The following is a 20182-nucleotide window of genomic DNA, read 5'->3' on the forward strand; positions in this document are numbered from 1 at the left end:
TATTATTTTTGGACACATGAACACAAAATATCCCTGCAGGCTAAAAAAAAAAAATACAATGCAATTGTACACGACCAGCATCTTATCTTGACACAGGGCTGTGAGCCCCAGGACAGTTTAGAAAGTACCTCGTATTGCTAGAGACATACATCCAGTCCAAAGTTAATAAAATACCATTTGAAACATTACAAGTCTAACAATATAGAAACCAAAAAATTACATCAGAAGTCAAACTGAACGAATGCAAACATTTTACATTGAAATTGCAGCCTCTAGACATAGAAATATGAAAATGTCAATAGCAAGGTCTAAGAAAATCTGTGATATTTAGTGCAAGATCTTTCCTCCAGTGCACAGGGAAAGAGCCTTGCAGTGGATCGGGATCAGGATGGATCCAATGCCCTCTGGCCCTGCCTTCTGAAAATGAAAGCAGAGTCACTCCCTCGCTATTGAGCAAGAAAACTCCTACAGCACATCCACAAAGGGGTCGGGGCTGTCAGTGCCAGCTCTGAGCCAGGGCCCTGCCCCATCCCCAGGGCCCAGCCAGGGTGGGCACAGGGCAGCCCCTGCACCGCCCTTCGATGGAGCTGCCAGCAACACAAGAGCCAGACTGCTGGAGACAGGCTAACTAGGGATTGCCAGAGCTTGTTCAGAGCTCAGCAGGGACAAAGCAAGCAGAAATGGGTGAAAACAGGATTTCTGCCCCCTCCCCCCAGTTTTTTTTTTATATTTTTCAATATATATATATATCAACCACCCCCTTCCCAAACTCCTTGAACTTTGCTACATTTAAAATCTTTCACACCACAGAGCTAAACAGTGGCCAACAGGCTTTATTTATAAAAAAAAAAAACAAAAAACCAAAAAACAAAAATCAAAACACCCTAAAACTACAGCTACAGAATGCACATCTTCCCATTGATTGACACATGCAGAACGAGTCACTCAGGCCCACAGGGCTCACTCAGGTCCTCAAGTCCTCCAGACTTGGGCTCAGACCTGCCTAGGGCAGCACTGCTGCAACTTGGATCCTGAACTTCAGTGCTTTCCCCCCAAAACTCCAGCCCTGGGCCCGGGGTGGGCTCACACCAGCCCCGCTCGGGTGCTGGCCCAGGGCTCACCAGGGGCTGATGCTCCACCTGGTCTGAGGTTAAATATCCAGTCACAGGCAAACCAAGGAGAGGCTCTCCCTTCCCTCAGTCTCAGCCAGGAGTGCTTGGCACTGGACAAACTAATTGGTGATAAAAGTTCATTTTTTTTTATGCACCCTTGTTAAACCAGCCCCATTCCTAGTGCACAAACTCAAATCAGGGATCTTGGATCCTACCACCTCCAACAGGTGCTCAGGTGCTTTTCAAGGTGCCAAAGTTCTCCGTGTGTGTTGGGTCAGTCAGAGTTCACTCTAAAAAGGGTTTTTGTGTCTTCTCCCTGAACGAGTACTGAGAAAAGCAGCGGTCAGTCTCCCACCCACATGTCCTGATTTTGTTACACAAGTGAGGTATTCTTTAAAAAAAAAGTTAAAAAATGTAAAAGAATCTTTTTTGTTTTTTTCAATCTAAACCTGTCCTGGCCCGTGCCAGGAGCAGGGTTCACTTCAGTCCCATTTTCAACAGAAATGAAAAGAGGTTAAACTTAATTTATGAGACGTACTACTGGCAAGGAGGTTATAAAACTGTTTGAAGATGTTCAGTGTACTCTGGTACAACTGAAAACAACAGCATTTAGAAATGTAAACTTTCATTTATTTACAAGCTTAAAGACTGAAGGAAACAGCATTTCCTATTGCTGAAATTTGGAGGGGGCTGGTTCCTAAGCTTTGGGACAGCAGACAACTTAGCAGCAAACCCCACACAAGTATCAGAGACCACAGTGCAATCCTTGGGCTCCTCAAACTCCTCCTCAGTTTAGGAATAAGCTTTAATCTGCACTAAGTCAGGTATACAGTAAGGAATCTAGTCTTAAATTACTACGTTCATGGATTACAGGAACCAGGGAAACCAGGTCCCTGTTCTGGATTACAGGTTGCAGCTGAAAAAAAGCCAAGCAGATTAAAAATCCTAATTTCTAGGCTGGGACAGAATCAGCATTTGAGACTCACACGGGTTCAACATGCTGTAAATGCAATTGTGTGGGCAACCCAGATTCCCAGGAAAAAAAAAACAGTTCAAAATGCTGGTACAAGTCCTCAGGTTGCCTGTCACACAATACATTTCAACTGCACACGTTGGCCTTTCCTACACGGAACACCCAGTTTCCAAGCTTATAAAAAATGTTGTAGACAGGACACCAACAGTGAATATAAAACAGTTAAAAATAATTCTTAAAAAAAGCATGGAAATGTGTCTTTTCTAATTTGTTTCAGAAACTGCCAAATTGTGTGTTCAGAAAACGACACGAGAATGTTGGTTAAACTCATGCACAATCCTCAGCTAGAAAATTACACTGTTTGGGGGGGCTTAAAAAACAAAGATTTATTGCCAAAGTTAAACCTTCTATGAGAAAAAAGTTTTAAAATCACTTAGATTTATCAAACCACACAGCAGCATAAAGTGGGCACTTTTGTAAAAGTTTGCAAAATACCTAAAAGCTAAATTTTTTTTTTTTGTTTTATCATTTTTAGAGGGGGGAAATGATGGTTCAGTACTTGTTACGATACCATGGCAGTATTATTTATAACCATTATCATTAAAATCTACTGACAGGCATCACTATTGGTTATATTACACATTCACAGAACAAGAACCACCTATTAACTCGCAGTATAGTGCAATTGCTTTGCAGCCCAAGTCTGCAGAGATTAAAAAGATAATTAGTAAAACTGACAAAAAACTGCAATACCTGTGAAAGTTATGTTTGTTAAAAGGCATTTACAGTAGTGAAGTCTAAAATCTCCATAAAAAAATCTATGGCCCCACACGACAGAAGGATTACAGCGAGCTGGATAAAACATTTTGCCATCACATCATACTCACGAAGCAGGGCACGGAGACAGAGCAGCAGTCACCGTCAGCTCATGGGATGAGGAGAACTGAAAAAAACCACAGCTAGCAAAAGATTTGATAGAAACCTTTCGTGCCAAGTCCTTGAAAAATTTCAGGATGATCGGCCTTTGCGCTTTTTGAGGTAAAAATTCAGTCCAATGCATCAGAAAAGACAAGTCTATGGATTTCTAGTACAGAAAACAATGAAACAAATGGCTCAATTGTGTTGGTGCATCAGACGTTGCAGTGAAGAACAAATTCAGTGCGACTGTCCGGAGCTGCTGGTAGTGGGCAGTCCGAAATCCCCCGGCCCTGGATAGAGCAGGAGGCTTCCAAACACTTCAGGACTGCATGGGTAGTTGTTTTGCCTCATCTTCCCAGGTGCTCTCAAGCGAAATACATGGTGTGCTGGGTGTCGTGGTGGATCTGCACGGCCTTGGCCAGCGCCTGCGGGTCGCGGCCGTTGCTCTGCCCCGACACGTGGCTGCCCTCAGCGCTGTGAGCAGACACACACCATCAGCAACTGGGACAAGCAGCACAGCTCACTATCTGCTCACCAGGGTGATGAGGCCATTCCTTACCTGTCGTGATCCTTGTCCACAAGATGGTACCTGGCCCGAAACGCCACCAGCCGGGCGTAGTAGGCGGGCGCGGGGATGGAGACGGAGCGGGTGCAGCGCACGTACGTGTGGCACAGCTGGTACGTCAGCAGCTGCAGCTCGTCTGCTGTGAAACAATTGTCATCCCACAACACCTGGTAGTGGGAGGGCCGGCTGGTTCCCTGCAGAGAACAGGTGAGCAGTCAGCTGGAGAGCAACAGCAAGGACAGAGGTGGCACCTGCAGGCTGCACCTTCCAGCAGGCACTGAGGAGTCAGTGCCAAGCAGGCACCAACACACTCTGAGTCTGCCAAGCAACAAACAGAAGTGATTTTTCCCATGGGGACAACTACAAGGATTTAGTCACACAGCCTGAGCGCAGCAGAGCTGACATTACCTGAATTCCTGCATGGCTACAGAGGTAAAAGTCAAATTCAGAGGGATGTGTGATGGTGCTGTCCACAGTAGTGCCTGCTGGTACGTTGCCACTTTTACCCACCTAGTGAGAAAGGTTTATTATTAGTCCGTGGGCTTTTTTGGAAGTGACCCCAAAATGCTTTCAAAGACAGGCTCTATTGAAAGCTGCTGGAGAATTTACTGCTCAGAAAGGTGAAAATATATTAAGGTCGTTTACACAGGAGGAATGAAAATGTTCTCTGTGAATTCATTTTTAGAAACTTCGCCAAATTCAGCTGGTGTGTCATCAGAGGAAAATAAAACCCTTGCCAGCACCACTAAAACTGCAGAGTGGGATAAAGCCTACACAAGTAATTCAGGATCTGAAAATGCAGGTTCCTGAGATAAATTTATTTCGTACCCTTGTTTGCTCTCACACCCTGGAGATCTGGGTTTTTAAGCAAACCTCAGATCAAGTTCTTCCCTAAAGAAGGTTCCTCAGCTGGCCTGTGGATTTGTACCACAGGCACATCTTAGATGCACCTGGAGACAGAACAGGGAACAGAGTGAACAGCCAGGTCAGCTCATCATCAGGAATCCTGGACTATAAAAACCCAGGATACATCTCCAGGTACACAAATACTGGGATACTGAGCACACCTATTCCAAAAGGGGGAACAAGCTGTTCCATCTGCTGCAGAGCAATAAAAAAAGGAGGAACTGGTGATTTTGGTAGAGAAAGCCTGTTACCACTCAGTACTGCTGCTGCTTTGCAGCTTCAGTGGGCAAGACAGATCCCACCCCAGTGAATCCAACAATCCCCCTTTCCTGTGCATCAGTACTTGCCCTTTCAGTTTTGTCAGCACAGAACAGCCTGGTGTGATGCCTCTTCTGCACAACAATGTAGGTTATTCCAGGTCTATAATCTTCCTCCAAACTAATGCAGGCCTTCCTGATGGCGATCAGCTCTGGCCAAGCTACCTACAAGCAGAAGATTTAACTATTGTGTGATGAATTCAGTAGGTATTTGATTAATTTTTTATCTGTGTACAAATGCTGCATGGTAAGGGACATGAGCAGACTGGTAAATTGTGCTTGCCCAGGATAATTCACTTAATTTTTAATAATTAAGTGATTTTTTTCTTAATTTTTAACTTAATTTTTCCAATAAAAAATATAATCTACATAAATACAAATGCCACATTCTACATAAATATAAATGATGCATGTAAGGGACAGGATCAGACTAGTAAATTGTGCTTGCCCAGGACAATTCACTTAATTTTTAATAATAAAGTGAATTTTTAAAAATTTTTAACATAATATTTCAAATAACAAATATAATCTACATAAATACAAATGCTACATGGTAAGGGACAGGATCAGACTGGTAAATTGTGCTTGCCTAGGACAATTCACTTAATTTTTAATAATTAAGAGATTTTTTAAAAAAATTTTCCAATAACAAATATAATCTAGATAAATACAAATGCTGCATGATAAGGGACATGAGCAGACTGGTAAACTGTGCTTGCCCAGGACAATTAATTTAATTTTAAAGTGATTTTTTTCTTAATTTTTAACTTAATTTTTCCAATAAAAAATATAATCTACATAAATACAAATGCCACATTCTACATAAATGCAAATGCTGCATGGTAAGGGACACAAGCAGACTGGTAAATTGTGCTTGCCCAGGACAATTCACTTAATTTTTCATAATTAAGTGAACTGGTTTTAATTTTTAACATAATGTTTCCAATAACAAATATAATCTACATAAATACAAATGCTGCATGGTAAGGGACATGAGCAGATTGGTAAACTGTGCTTGCCCAGGACAATTCACTTAATTTTTAATAATTAAGTGAACTGTTTTTAACATAATATTTTCAATAACAAATATAATTCACATCAATATATTTTTTCAACAGCCAATCCCTTATAATCCACATAACCATATATCAATCCCTTTTTATAAGCAAGAAAAAGTTATCACCAGGCAATACCTGTTTCATCTGCCCTTCCGACACTCCCCCTCTGTAGTAAATGATCCTGGTGGGCTTGAAGCGAGTGGATTTGTAGAACTGGATGAGCAGCTCCCTGACCATGTTGGTGAGGTCCTGGATCACCTCCTGGCTGTAGAGCAGCTCCTGGGAGGTCTCCTGGCGCGAGGTCTGCACGCGCACGGTGGCGCAGTAGCGGCTGGGGTGCCCGTCCATGCTGCCCACCACGGCCGCGATCGACGGCTTCTTGCCGTCCCCGGCCGGAGGGTGAGTCACGTCTGCTCCCAGGAAGATCACTGGCTGCTGGAACACCGAGGGCCTGTTTGGTAAGGTTGGGTTTATTAGTTGGAATCAATGAATTCCAGAAGCACAGCCAGTTCCACCCACTCCTAACCTTGGTGGCTCCAAGCCCTGTCCAACCTGGCTTTGAACACCTCCAGGGATGGATGGGGCAGCCACAGCTTCTCTGAGCAACCTGTGCCAGGGCCTCACCACCCTCACAGGGAACAATTCAATCCTAATGTCTAATCTAGACATACTCTCTTTCAGTTTGAAGCCATTACTACAGTCCCTCTCTGGCCTCCTTGTTGGTCCCTTCAGATACTGGAAGGTTTTCACACAACCTTCTCTTCTCCAGCCTCCAACTTCCTCACCCTGACTTGAGAGGAGAGGTGGCCTCTTATCAACTCATAATAATAAATAAGAACAGTAAAAAGAAAACAGGCCAGGAACAAAAAACATTAAAGCTGAGGTGCATCCAAAGCACTGAACAAAACTAAAACCTGTGAGAGTCTTTAAGGGCAAAATTCTCTGCCTTTGGCACTTACAGTCCAGAAAGAACAGCAAGTGACAAGGACAGGATCAAAGGCAGACCAAGTTACAAGCATTGATTCCAAGTCACTCCTCCTCACTCCTTCTCTTTCAATTTGGATGTAAACACGGGATGCTATTGGAGGTGGCAAGAGGAAAAGGAACACTGAGTGAATCCAAAGGCAGGAAAGAGACAGGAAAAAAACCTCGGTGAGTTTGGTGGCTCTGACTGCTGGATGGCTCTGACTCCCCTTGGCTCAGGGCTTACTGGGAACACTCCAAATGCACACATATCCTCCATTGTCCACTCCAGACTGTGGAAATTTCTAAGTTATTTTTAATTTTGAAAAGCATTATTTTAGCAAACACAACAAAACAACAGCATTTTCCTTGACAACGCAGACATTACAAAGAGCTTTTGATTGAATCTCACCTTTGATGAGGTACCAGCACATTGTTGATTCCTCCAAGCTTGGCATTGATCTTCAGACAGAGGTTGGACAGCGTTTGTGGAGAGGTTTTGACCACGTTCTTTACCTGAACACACTGTGTGGCCATGCCTAGAAGAGTATCTCCAACCCGCTTGACTTCAGCTGTGACAGAAAATAAGGCAGTGGTTCCTGCTTACTCTTATTTTTTTCATATGTTACTGTAATTCAGATCCTTGAAAATTCACTGACAAATGTTCAGTTTGCTCTTTGGTAATACACAACTTCTCCAACCAGGCCTGACAAAGCAGCTCCAATCTTTTTAAAGAGAACCCATCTCCTCCTCTGCCTCCTCCCTGCCACCTACTTGCAGTACAACCCCTGATCACTCTACAGCCCCTTCTCCATACCGTACACAGGCGTCTTCCCAGGCAGAATCACCACGATGAGCTGCAGGCCCACATAAGTCAGCTTTAAGTGTTTGAACATGGGCTCCACGCTGTCTGCACCCTGGGCATATTTGCAGAAGCAGGGCTGGCCCTGGATGGGCATCCCGGCGTCCTTGGAGATCTTGCGCAGCTGGTCTGTGAAACTCCTGAAATAGAAGTGGATTTGTTCTGGCCTTCTCACCATGGCTCACTCATCAGTTTTATCAGCCAGATCTACACTGGTTCTGCTGTTTCACAGCACTACACTAACTGTTTTTTAGCAATTCTATTCCCAGCAGGAGCTCACTAATATGACTCTAATCCTCTCTGAGGAAGGTCATCAGCCACTGTAGTTTTACAAGCCTTACAGAAACAGACATTTGAGATAAACATCCTGAGGCAGACTCCCAAACTGATACTGATGCTCTGGTAAATTTCACTAATACACCTATAAAATTTCACTTATCCACCCAATTTATCTGAGCACTATTGCAACCATGACTTTTACCAATTAGTGGTTCACAGAACCTCTTTCTTTAGGATTCTGTAGAGTAATTTGAAGGGCAGGGGAAAACAAATTTTTACAACACATCACCTTTCAGAAACATGAGAAAAATACACCTTGAAATAGAATCCTAAATAAATAGGAAAATACTTACTTCAGCAAGTCTTCCCTGCATTGTTTTTGAGGAGCAAAACAGGCAACAGCCCAAACTTTAATCTCAATGCCAGCATAGAACTGTTTCCCTCTCATGTCCCACACGCCCTGGTTTGGTGTGGCCACAGTCTTGTTCTAGATAAAAACCAAAGGCAAATTACAAATCAAATGCTGCTCTGTTTTGACTGTAGCCCACCAGAGGAAGATACACAAAACACCTCATGAATTTCAATAACCTGAGGATAAGGAGTTTTACAAGACATGGAAACTCACCCTGCCTCCATACTGCAGCATTGGGGCTGGCAGAACTCTGCCTGTCAGCTCTGTCATTTCGTTATGGACAACAATTCCAAACTCCTTCAGATAGGGATCAGGCCCACCAACCATACTGTTACTCTTCACCTGGGGACAAGACAAGTACTGATATCACTACACTAAAGCTTCAGGTGACTCTGCCCTCTTGGTCATCAACAGCCTTTCAGTTTAGAAGGGTTTGTTTTAACCAAAACAGATTTTTAACTTCTCTCTTGGTCATGCTGCTCAACATCACCTGCTCCAATGCTCTGGAAAAGCTACAGTAAGTGACAAACACAGAGTGTGCAGGTGGAAAAACACTCACCAGTCTGCTGATCTCCTCCTGCCTGTCTGGGGCAGACCTGGCTGTTGCTTTTATCATGGTTGATGTCTGATTGTCTGTCAGCTTCTTGATGCACCTCTGGCCTGCCACGATGTTACACACCTGCAGGGGAGGGGACAGGTGCTGTGACACCGTTTAACAGAGGCCACCCCACAGTGCAGGACTCAGATCCTTACCTCCAGGGGCAGGTACGTGTGTTTCTGCTCCTGTCCCACTTGGAGACAGGGCAGGTGAGGGTATTTCAGCTGCAGACTGTACTTCTGCTTAAAATACTGAGCTACTGTGCACTCCATGGCCTGCCCATTCTCCAGCTGCAGAGGGAACCTAGAAATGATATTTGTTCTGGTTAAACTTTATCAGATTTTTTTAAAGGTATGAAAAACCTATTCCAGACTACCTTTAGCAAATCTCTATTTTCCTTACTTACTGGATCTCTTCTTTACGAAAAAATTTTAGACTATAAACTGAATTTCTTGTATTTTAGCTATTTTAAGAAGAGGAGCTTTTGATAACTGTATTTAAGAGCCAGGATACAGCTCAGTTTTCCTGGGCTGAAAGAAATAGTAGTCAAAAAACAGTAAAGAAAAAAGTAGTCAAAACCCACACTATTCCTCAACTCCACTAAGACTAAACATTCCTGTAAAGCCACACAGCTGCTTCACCTCCAGAATCAACTATTCCTGCATAAAAAATACACCAAATATATTCCAGACATATTGAATAATTTGAAGATTTTAAGAACTGGCAGGCAGTGCTCGATACATACGTCTGGTGGCTGGCTGGTCGCCGGGTAACGTTGCAAACTCGGTATTTTCTCTTCATCTGGCCACAGTGGGTCACCTCTACTTTTAGACCTGAAAACCCAACAGAAAATAAATTCAGGGACAGGAATCACCTTTGAAAAGTATGAAGGGAAAAAGGGAACAGCCCAGTTCTCCATGTGCAGTGCAAATTTTCATTACAACATATTAAGAGCAGGTTTCAGTGTTTTCTTGCAGCAGCTTTAGGACAAGTTGTTACCTCTGATTTCTTTGGTAAACTTGACACGCTGGGAGTCTGTCAGAGGTTTGCTTTGTTCACTGATGTTCTGGATGTCCAAGACCTCACACATGAACTCAATGATAGGCTGGGCACGATAGAAAGCAGTCGCTGACACTAAAATAAAAAGACAGGACAATGAACTGGGAAGCACAAAGAACTCTGTTGCATGAGTGAGACAGAATCTCCTACACACCATCGATGTTGAGCATCATGTTCCACATGGCAGGACGGACAGACTGGTGGAAGCCAAACCAGACCTCCCTGCCCCCTCCCAGGGGGTGGTAATAACCTTCAGGAGGGGAGAAAAAGGAGCGACCCACAGGGGTGTACCTGGAAAAAATAAGAAAATTAATACTCTGATCATTTCTTTCTGATATACTTTTTAAGTTCACACCTATAGTGTTTAAAACATGTTATTATTACAGCATGTTATAACTGTCAGGGCTGACTTATGGCAAGAACACAAAGCCTTTTCTGACAGGGCAGCTGGAAAGGGTACAGCAAATTCCTGTAAGAAACATGACCAGCAGACACAAGTCTAGTTCAGATCACATTTCCCTATTCTAGTGCAAATTTGTAAGGCAGGTGTTGAATTACATGGCTGTATCCCTCATCCCTTCTACCACAGGAGTGTAATGGGCAGCAGAGCAGCAGCAAGGAATGACAAACACAAAGGTTAGGATGGATAGAAGGCATATCCATCTTGTGGAATGCCCCACAAGTACCCACCTCATGGAGGGAAGGTGCCGTGTGATTACATCCAGTGCCTGCACAGAATCTTCAGGAACTTCATTCAAGTGCCCTGCCAGAGCTTCCAGCAGCATCTGAAGGCTGACGACTGACACCCACTGAATGGAAACCTTAAATGTCTGGTCCTTCCCCTCTCCTGGAAGTGTGACCTCCATATCCACCTGCCACAGGCACAAGAAAATTAAGCACAACCTTTTGTTATGGATTGCAGACAGACACAACCCTCAGCAATGGTACACTTTTCTCCTAGGCATCCTTTGATTCTGTATTTTTGATTATCAGTTTGTGTAATGACCTTAAAATATTACAATTGCCTCCCTCAGGACTTTGAAAGTTTGTCATTTATTCATCTGAGAAACTGCACTGAAGTATCTTTAAATGTAAATTTTCAGCAGTGATTAGTATGGTGACATCAAAGCTCTGGAGAACAGTGAGTCATTTTTTTAAGTCAGCCAATTAATAGTAAGATGTTTTGTGAACCAAATGGGAAGGCAAGAAAACCTTTTGGTCATAAAGGAGACTCACTGAGAGACACAAATCTCAGAGTTCTGATGCAGCATTTGGGATGACTGTCACACCCCACAGCCCAGAGGGTAACTGTGAACTCATCCTGGACATCCTCCAAGGCACAGCAATGACCAGATCCCTTGGGAGATCAGTGGATGGGGGGAAGTTTTGTTTAGAGCTGGGGTGCACAGGCAAGGCAGGAACAGCTGATCTGGTTTTCCAGGAAGACAAGGACGTATCTCCACAGCACAACCAAACCCAACCAGAGTCATCATCAGCTACAATGACTTTATCATTCAGCAACAGAACAAGGGTCAGAACAGGGAAAAGGGAAGTTCCCACCAGGGTGAAAGAAAAATTATCTCCTTGCAGTTCTAAGAGGAAAATGTAGTTCTCATGTCTCGTGATATTCTGCAGCTGAAGAAGCAGGAATTGGAAACCCAAAGACACAAACTGCAGTAAAACACCAGTGAGCTCCTCAAGTCCCTGACTGGCCTGTCTGTCATTTCCAAGACTACACCAACAGGTGTGACAATATTTTGGGTTTATCTCAATAAAAGAACACTTTTCAAATGACACTGTAACAGTTTTCCTGTGGAAAAGTTAAAGCAACACTTACTCTGTCCCTGCCGATGGGTAAGGGGTGTGCTGTGTACATGTTCCTCTTCCCATCGTAGCCAGGCTGCCGATCCCCAAATATCTGCATCTTGAAGTGCCTCACCATCGTGTCCACCACCTCCCTAGGCAGTGATTCATTAAGTAGAAGAACAGAAAATTCAGTAATAATCTTACACAATTTAAAATTATTTTTTTCATTTTTTCTTAAAGGAGAAAGATATGAGAAACAGTAATGCACAAAACACCCCTAGGTCACACCAGAAGCTGTGAATGTCACCTGGGTTAAGACACCCAATGGCACACACAGTGTCTGTACAGGTATCTGTGCTGTCAGCAGAGCTGCAGCCAAAACAAGCAGAGGAAGATGTTCTCCAAAACGTCCTGGAGATGTTCTCACACAGGAGCCTTGGGGTGGGTGGAAGCACTCTGTGGATTGATCCATGTGCGGACTCCAAAATCTACAAGCTGAAATGCCTCCCCTCAGCCGCCACACATGTTTGTGTAACAGACTGTGGAACAATTACCAGGGACATTGACTTGTAGACTGTAAAATAAAACCAGCTGGAGGTCAATGCTCAGTACATTTCCCAGAGCCTTCCAGATTACAGGCCAATTGCAAGAATATTACAGTTCACTGAAAAGCCACTGCTGGCCACAGTGCAAACACAACCAGGCCTTTAGCAGATGGAGAATTCCTAAGATGCACAGCTTCCTTACATCAGGCCTTTACACTTAATTTAAACCAATAAACCTTTATCAACTCCTACCTGTTGACTCTTCGGGGGCGTTTCTCTGGTTTGATATCTACATCATAGTGATAAACATCAATCTTGGGGATCTGAACCTGGAAGTGGTTGGCCAGGAGCCGGATGGGTTTGCCAACAGTGCCCAGGCCTGGGCGACGGGGCGGCTGGAAAAGGCTGGTTGGGGGCCCTGGAAAGTCAAATAAATGTGTGTGAGATGTGATGGGCACTCCATGCACCATTTGACTGGCCAGGAAGAAATCTTAAAGCTTTTTGAGGCTGCAAACAGAGACATTCAAAGAGGCTCAGCCTTCCAGCTGCTCAGAACTTCAAGGTAAAAGATGTGTTCCCTAAAGCATGTATAGGTAGGTGCCATAAATAATTCTTAAAATTTTAGTGGCATTTATTCATGACAGTGGTTAAGAACTTTACAGAGAGAGAATTGCATTCCCTTCCTGAGAGGGAATGCAACCATACAGATATTATGTATTTTCATGTAATGCAAAGATAAATGCATCCCTACTTCCATTTCTAAAACAAACCAACAGCCACAAAAGCCACACTTTGTCATTGTTTTCACTACAGCCTTAAAGTTCAGACATCAATGATCCAATTTAAAATTCCAACGTAAAGACAGGAGTGAGAAAAGATTCAGGCTTTCCTCTAAGCAGAAGCATAAGGGAGAAAGCATTAGACAGGTATGGACTCCTAGAGACATGGAAGAGATATTTTATTGGGACAAAAGAAGAGCTTCAGGGACAGATCTAAGGAGGAAATTATGAGAGGCCTGGAAGCATTGCTCACATGCAAGCTGGTCACTAGGGAAGCCTTTAGTTACCCTCCTCAAAGTGCTAAGATCTGAGATACCACGTTAACGAGATTAAACTGACTATTTTTTAAATCGATCAGAGCCTCAGCTGACACTGCACATAAAGCAAATGACATTGGTATATTTTCATGGGTTTGTCTATATCTGAGCGAGGCTCAGTGTGATCAAAGTGTCTTCCCTCTGTGGTAGAGTAGCAAAGGAGAGGGCAAGCACTCTCACTAGAATGCAATAATCAACCTATCATAAAACTTGGGGCAAATTTAGCATTATAATCTGACAGCATCCATGTAAGACAAAATCTCAGAGTTTGTACTAGGAGTAAGGAGAGGTAGGTGACTCCTATTTGGGTACACTTCAGGTTGAAGCAATAAACTTTAACACAACCATAACCTAAAGCCAGGACCAAATCCCAGGAGATTCCACACTGGATTTAAAAGCCATCCATTGGCTACCGCATTACCAAATAAAATTACCAACCTAAGGACACCAGCCCTGGAATGTTTTTAAGCAGAGGGAACACAGAACATGTAAGCTCTGAAGCCCACAGCTCTGCAGAGCTGCTGGGGGCTGTTGGGGACAGACACCCCACAGGACACGTTCCTGGCCCCACAGCTGCCTCAAGGATCACGCCCCCTCCCTCACGGTCAGACCAGTTGTGGGGTACAGTTAGTGTTTAAAAAAAAGTTACAGTTTGTTGTTTAAAAAAACTACAGCCGTCTTGACAAGCGTGAATCATTGAGGGCAATCAAAGTTTGCTGTGCTTATTTGGATACGAGAGATGATCCATTAATCCCATGCTAATTAGTCTGAAGGAAGTGCAGGCACTGACCTCCTGCAAGAGATTAAATGACAACTATATTTACCCATTTTCCTCCCTTGGTACTGACAAGTTCTGCAAACATGCACACCAACGCTGCCCTCTGCTTTGACCACAGGAAATAAAACTTACATCTCCTTCTTCCTAAAGTTATTTCTCAAAGGATTCTAGAGAAGCAGCTACAAACTGTTTTCCCATCTGAAGCCAGGCTGCTCTGGCATCACAGGATTTTCATCTGATCAGCCTGACTAGGGTTGTATGTGCTGTTATATTTTAATTTCTCTTACCCCACAACCATTATGTATTAAGCACCTCAACCGAATTGCTTCAGACAGGAAGCACTTTTCAAAACTGAAAGAGAATCTGCTTCTCCAGCTGGAACTCAGGGAGGCCAGGATACATCACACACTTACAGCAGGCTCTGAGTCAGCCCTCACTACCTCAAACTCTGGATTCTTCTGGAATTGCACCTTTGTGTCAATAAACGTTTCCTATCGCACCAAAATTAACATCACTTCGCTTATTCCAATCCTTTGAATGGGAACTTGATGGGTCAGGTGTAGAGGCCACTGAGGGCTAGAAATACATCCCGCAGGCTTTTGATGGGAGAATAATCATGGAATAGGACACAAGCAGGAAAGCAGCACATGCAAAAACCCACCAGCATTTAAGCGAAGTTTGTTAAAGAAATAAACAGCCGTATTTTCAGACAGCATCACCTTAAACTCTCAGAAATAGCTCAATGTCAAATATAAAACTTATCACTGCACAGGTTGCCGGGCGCGCATCGCTGTGACACCACAGCCCCGCCTGTCCCCGTCCCCTCGCTGTCGCTGTCCCGCTCCAGCCCCGTCCCGTTCACCCGGGGAGGTCGAGCCGCGTCCCCCGGTAGCCCCGGCAGCAGCGGGGCCGCGCGGGCATCCGCAACCCCCACGCAAAGTTTGCGACCCGCGGCGGCTCCTGGGCACCGGGCACTGCCGGCGGCTCCGAGCGGGCCCCGCCGTGCCGGGGAGCCCCGCCGGGCCCGCGGCCTCCTTCCCCCGCTGTCACGGCCCGACAGGCCGCGGCCCCCGCGCCCCCCCCGCGCTCTCACCGGGTCCCAGCGCCTCCATGGCGGCGGTGGCGGCCTCGCTGCTCTCGCCGCCGGCCCCGCCGCCCGCCCCGGGCCCCGCCGCCGGCCCCGCCGCCGCCGCGTAGCGCTTGATCTCGGGAATATTGGCGGCGGGGTGGGGGTCCGGCGCGGACACGGGGGCGGCGGGGCGGGAGGCGGCGGCGGCCGAGGAGGAGGATGAGGAGGAGGCAGCGGGGGCGCGGCGGGGAGCGCTCCCCGCGTTCCGCTTCCCCGAGCGGCGGCGCGAACAATCCCCGCGCTGCGCCCCCGCCGAGCCCGCGCGCGCCCCCGCCGCCGCCAGCACGCGCCCGAGCGCGCTCCCGGGACGGGGATGAGGAGGAGGAGGAGGAGGAAGAGGAGGAAAAGGAGGAGGAGAAGGGAGGGAGGAAGAGGCCGCTCCGCGCTGCCCGGCGCCGCCGGCTCGCGCACGCGCGCCGCCCCCCCCACCGCCCGCGGGAGCGCGCACGCCGCCCGCGCGACCCCGCAGCCGCAACAGGTGCCGGGTGTGAATCACGGAATCCCGGAATATTGCGGGTTCGAAGGGACCCTGGAGATCGCCCAGTCCCAACCCTCTGCCAAGGCAGGGGCACCCGAGCAGGTGACAGGGACGCGGCCAGGTGCGGTTGGAATGTCCCCGGATAGGGACACCACGCCCTCCCTGGACACCTGTCCCAGTGCTCGGCGCCCTCAACATAACCAAGTTCTTCCTCATGTTAGGGTGAAACACTGTGGATTTGGTTATGCCCATTGCTCCTCATCCTGTTGCTGGGCACCAGTGAAATGATCCTTTTCAATGGCGCCCAGCAACAGGGTGAGGAGCAATGGCCATACACTAAAACACTTCCTCAGCATAAGGATGAACTCTCCATGAGGGTGGCCGAGCACTGGAACAGGATGCCCGGGGAGATTATGGAGTTTCCCTGCCTGGATATTCCAAACTCACCTGGATGCATTCCTGTGTCACCTGCTCTGGGTGATCCTTCCTTGACAGGGGCATTGGCCTGGATGATCTGCAGAATCCCCCTCCAACCCCAACATTTTTGTGATTTGGTGAAAAGAGTCTGACACCATTCTCTTGGCACCTGGTGTGGATTGATGGGATCCCCCCTCAGCCATCCCTTCTCCAGAATAACCAGGCCCAGCTGCCACAGTCTCTCCTGACCCCCCATCATCTTTGTGGGCTCTGCTGGACCCCCTTCAGAATCTCTTGTCTTTTTTGTCCTGAAGAGCCCAGAACTGGAGCCAGCATTCCAGATGTCCCTCACTAGGGCTGGGCGTCAGGATTTCCTCTGCTGGCTCTTCCCAGGGTGCATCTCATGCATGTGGCCCTTCCAGAGCTGCCTCAGAAGAGCTGAGAGCTGCTGCCCCTCGGGCACCAGGAAGGAGGGAATTGTCTGTCTGTACCTCCCTGTTCTGTCCCAAAACCCAACACCTGTTTGCAGGTTTAATAATTAACCCAGAACTCCAGCACGCTCTGTGCCAGCCACCCTGAAGGTGCCTGCCTGCCCACAGCGGTGCTGCTCCAGCTTCACCCGTCCTCCACTGCTCCCCAAAACCAGAGAATTCTCCCTGCTCAGTTGATAACTCCCAGCACCAGCTAAACAGCCTCAGTGGGGTTTAAAACACCTGATTGTCAGAATTCAGGACATCCCTCTGTCTGTCCTGGATTACCAGGGGGCTCAGAGACCCTGGCACAGAGCCCAAGACCCCCGTGACTTCGATGCTGACCCATGGAAAAAATTACCAACCTTATATGAGGATTTGCAAGCCACAAAAGTATAAGTAGAATAATGATCAGTTTTGTCACAGGGTGAAAAATAGATTTTTTGTGGTTTTTAGAAAGGAGGTTCAGGGAGCAAGGTGGAGGAATCTGGGCATGTCCAGCCTTTCTCCTTCTTCTTCTTGGCCTCCATCTTCTGCTGTGATGGTGGCACTTTTGGATTGGTTTAGAGTAGAAGCTCACTGTCTAACATTGGTGATAGGTATTGGGAAGGAACTGTAAATATTGTACTTATAGTTTTTAGTATAAAAAGATAACAACACTGCCCTGAGGGTGGCCAGAGTACCTTTGACTGTCCTGCTGAGCAGACCTTGGCAGGCCAGAGAAAGAATTTCATAGATAAGAAAAAATAAACAACTTTGAGAACGAGAAGTGAAGAGTTCTGACTCCTTCTTCAACCGCCAGGCTGGGAAAAGAGACTTTCTAACACATCTTGGGGGCACTGTGAGCAGCTAAAGCCCCAAGAGCTGACAAAGCAGGGTTTGTACAAGACAGGTGACCACAGCAGTGACCAGGGCTGTGACCAGCAGCCTTGAGGTGCTCTGTGGACATGGAATGGCTGAGGATCCACGAGAGCTGGAGATCCATGAGTGGCTGGAGATCCACGAGAGGCTGGAGATCCATGAGGGCTGGAGATCCATGAGGGCTGGAGATCCACCAGTGGCTGGAGATTCACGAGGGCTGGAGATCCATGAGTGGCTGGAGATCCATGAGGGCTGGAGATCCACGAGGGCTGGAGATCCATGAATGGCTGGAGATCCACAAGTGTCTGGAGATCCACGAGAGCTGGAGATCCATGAGTGGCTGGAGATCCACGAGGGCTGGAGATCCACAAGTGGCTGGAGATCCATGAGTGGCTGGAGATCCACGAGGGCTGGAGATCCACGAGGGCTGGAGATCCATGAGTGGCTGGAGATCCAAGTGTCTGGAGATCATGAGGGCTGGAGATCCACGAGGGCTGGAGATCCACGAGGGCTGGAGATCCATGAGTGGCTGGAGATCCACCAAGGGCTGGAGATCCACGAGGGCTGGAGATCCACGAGGGCTGGAGATCCACGAAGGCCGGAGATCCACCAGTGGCTGGAGATCCATGAGGGCTGGAGATCCACAAGTGGCTGGAGATCCATGAGGGCTGGAGATCCACGAGGGCTGGAGATCCATGAGTGGCTGGAGATCCATGAGTGGCTGGAGATCCATGAGGGCTGGAGATCCACCAGTGGCTGGAGATCCACGAAGGCTGGAGATCCACCAGTGCTGGCACAACCTTGGACACCACCCAGGAGCTGCTGGGAATCATCAGGGTGGGAACCCACGTTGTTCCACTGACCAGGACGTTCAGCTCCTGGGGACAACTTTACCATGGCCATGTCCCCTTATCCTCACAGATAAGAAATTTGTCCTCTGTTAAAGAGACAACACTTCCAGCCATGTGTCATTAATAAAGGGCCTAGGGAGTTTTTGCCTTTTTAAACAGTTTATGCTGTTTTAGTGAGCTGCTCCCCTGTGCACCTCCTGGGTTCTGTTTAACCAACAGCTCCCTGCTGACTCACCAGAAAATCACAAGTCAAAACATTTTATAAATAATAAATGCTGAGTCCATTTTATTTGCCTTTTTTTTTAACCTGTGGGGCTATTTTCCAAGTTGAAACATCAAAATCTATTTTAAAATGAAATGAAATCGGAGATTCTCATATACATCTGAGATTTTCTCATAATTCCCTGACAGCAGGGGATGAACACCTGAGGAAAAAACCAGTTTTACCAGACCAGTAACAAACTCCACTGAATCTGGCAACATTTCCATGCTATTATTCATCATATCTATGTATAAAAAACATGTAAAAAACACAGATAGTACTTTCAAAAAACCCACCAAAGATACAATCTCTGTCTCCAGAAATCTGCAATACAAAGGCTCAGTCCTGTAAGATGTTGAGTGTGATAACAAAAGCCTTTACTCACTGCATTATAAATTCAATTAACTTGATAAATATTACACACATAGTGAGACATCCCCACTGCCACAGCAGTCAGAACCCCATTTCTCTGTGTTAACCCAGCCTTATCTTGAAAACAGCCACATTTCCAGGGTCAAGACTGGATTTGGGAATGACATACCAGAGTTATGACAGGATTATCTCTGAGGATTTCCTTCTAAACACCTCATCTGCCAGAAGCTGGGGAAGGAGAATGTTGTTTAGTAAAAAACAGATTCCTAAACTAGCTTTTATAATATAAATGTCTTAATATGAGGCTTGAGCCAGTGCTAAAAGTCTGTGTGACATTTAGAACCTCCTAAATGGCAAACATTTTACCTGTTCCATAGCTGCCTCTGTGTGCCAGGTATGAGTAAGAACCCAGGATCAGAAATTACCTAATAAGGCCAATCTTTTTGTCACCTTTTTCTTGTCAGCTGACTCTGACTCTCATCCTGACGCAGCCCTGAGGAGGTGTGTTTGTGCACAGCCAGCATCTGTCCCTCTGTTGCTAAACACTCATTATTAAATTAATTACTGCAGCTCCTGCAGCAGCTAGAGGAAAGCAGAACTGTGCTGTTTGTGGTGGGTTTCACGGATGTTTGCTTTTCTCACTTCCTTTGTTCTCAGGCTTGTTGGCTCCATGTGAACTGTCGTGGTGGATCAGTCCATCTGACAAAACCATAGCAATAAAATACCCCAAAAACTGACCAAACACCCCAAAACACTTCTTATTTTTTCCTTGCCTTCAGTGACAGCAGATTCCCACTTGGTGACTTGGAAGGAAATGTATTACTGTAGCAGTATGTTCTACAAAGTAATTGTAATTATGAAAAAAGTGCCAAATACTCCCAATTGTGGATCAGAACAGGGTCCCTGACACTCACCCCAGCTCAGGGCTCTCCCTCCAGCTACTGGCAAAAGAACTACAAAACTAAACAAAGCAAAAATGGATAAAGTAGAATATTTTCATACTTGGATTGACTCTGTACTAGAATATCCCTGTACGGGCCATTCACCTTGCACTCGGACTCGATGATCCTTGTGGATCCCTTCCAACTTCAAATA

At 46.2% G+C, this 20182-nt stretch overlaps 1 protein-coding gene across 1 annotated transcript; it reads right to left on the reverse strand.

Annotated features, from left to right (window-relative positions):
• Window positions 1–676: 676 nt before the first annotated feature.
• Window positions 677–15803, reverse strand: LOC102067034 (protein argonaute-4). Its single transcript, XM_074555862.1, has 18 exons — window positions 15341–15803; window positions 12626–12791; window positions 11860–11980; window positions 10713–10894; window positions 10177–10313; window positions 9963–10097; window positions 9709–9796; window positions 9119–9266; window positions 8925–9044; window positions 8579–8707; window positions 8307–8440; window positions 7630–7814; window positions 7225–7384; window positions 5985–6300; window positions 4822–4956; window positions 3977–4078; window positions 3563–3762; window positions 677–3477 (listed from the first exon to the last, which is right to left on the reverse strand). The coding sequence occupies exons 1-18, from the start codon at window positions 15357–15359 to the stop codon at window positions 3369–3371; spliced, it is 2586 nt and encodes an 861-aa protein (XP_074411963.1). The 5' UTR covers window positions 15360–15803; the 3' UTR covers window positions 677–3368.
• Between the last annotated feature and the right edge of the window lie 4379 nt (window positions 15804–20182).

The sequence above is a fragment of the Zonotrichia albicollis genome, chromosome 20 (genome assembly GCF_047830755.1).
Source record: "Zonotrichia albicollis isolate bZonAlb1 chromosome 20, bZonAlb1.hap1, whole genome shotgun sequence".
In the NCBI taxonomy this organism is placed as follows: domain Eukaryota; kingdom Metazoa; phylum Chordata; class Aves; order Passeriformes; family Passerellidae; genus Zonotrichia; species Zonotrichia albicollis.

What these genes read in the sequence shown, in the direction of transcription:
- LOC102067034 (XM_074555862.1), bottom strand. An exon ending in CGACCAGCCAGCCACCAGAC is followed by an intron (nt 9,267 to 9,708) that starts GTATGTATCGAG and finishes TATCATTTCTAG; the next exon opens with GTTCCCTCTGCAGCTGGAGA. An exon ending in TGCAGGGAAGACTTGCTGAA is followed by an intron (nt 7,815 to 8,306) that starts GTAAGTATTTTC and finishes CTTCTATTTCAG; the next exon opens with GAGTTTCACAGACCAGCTGC.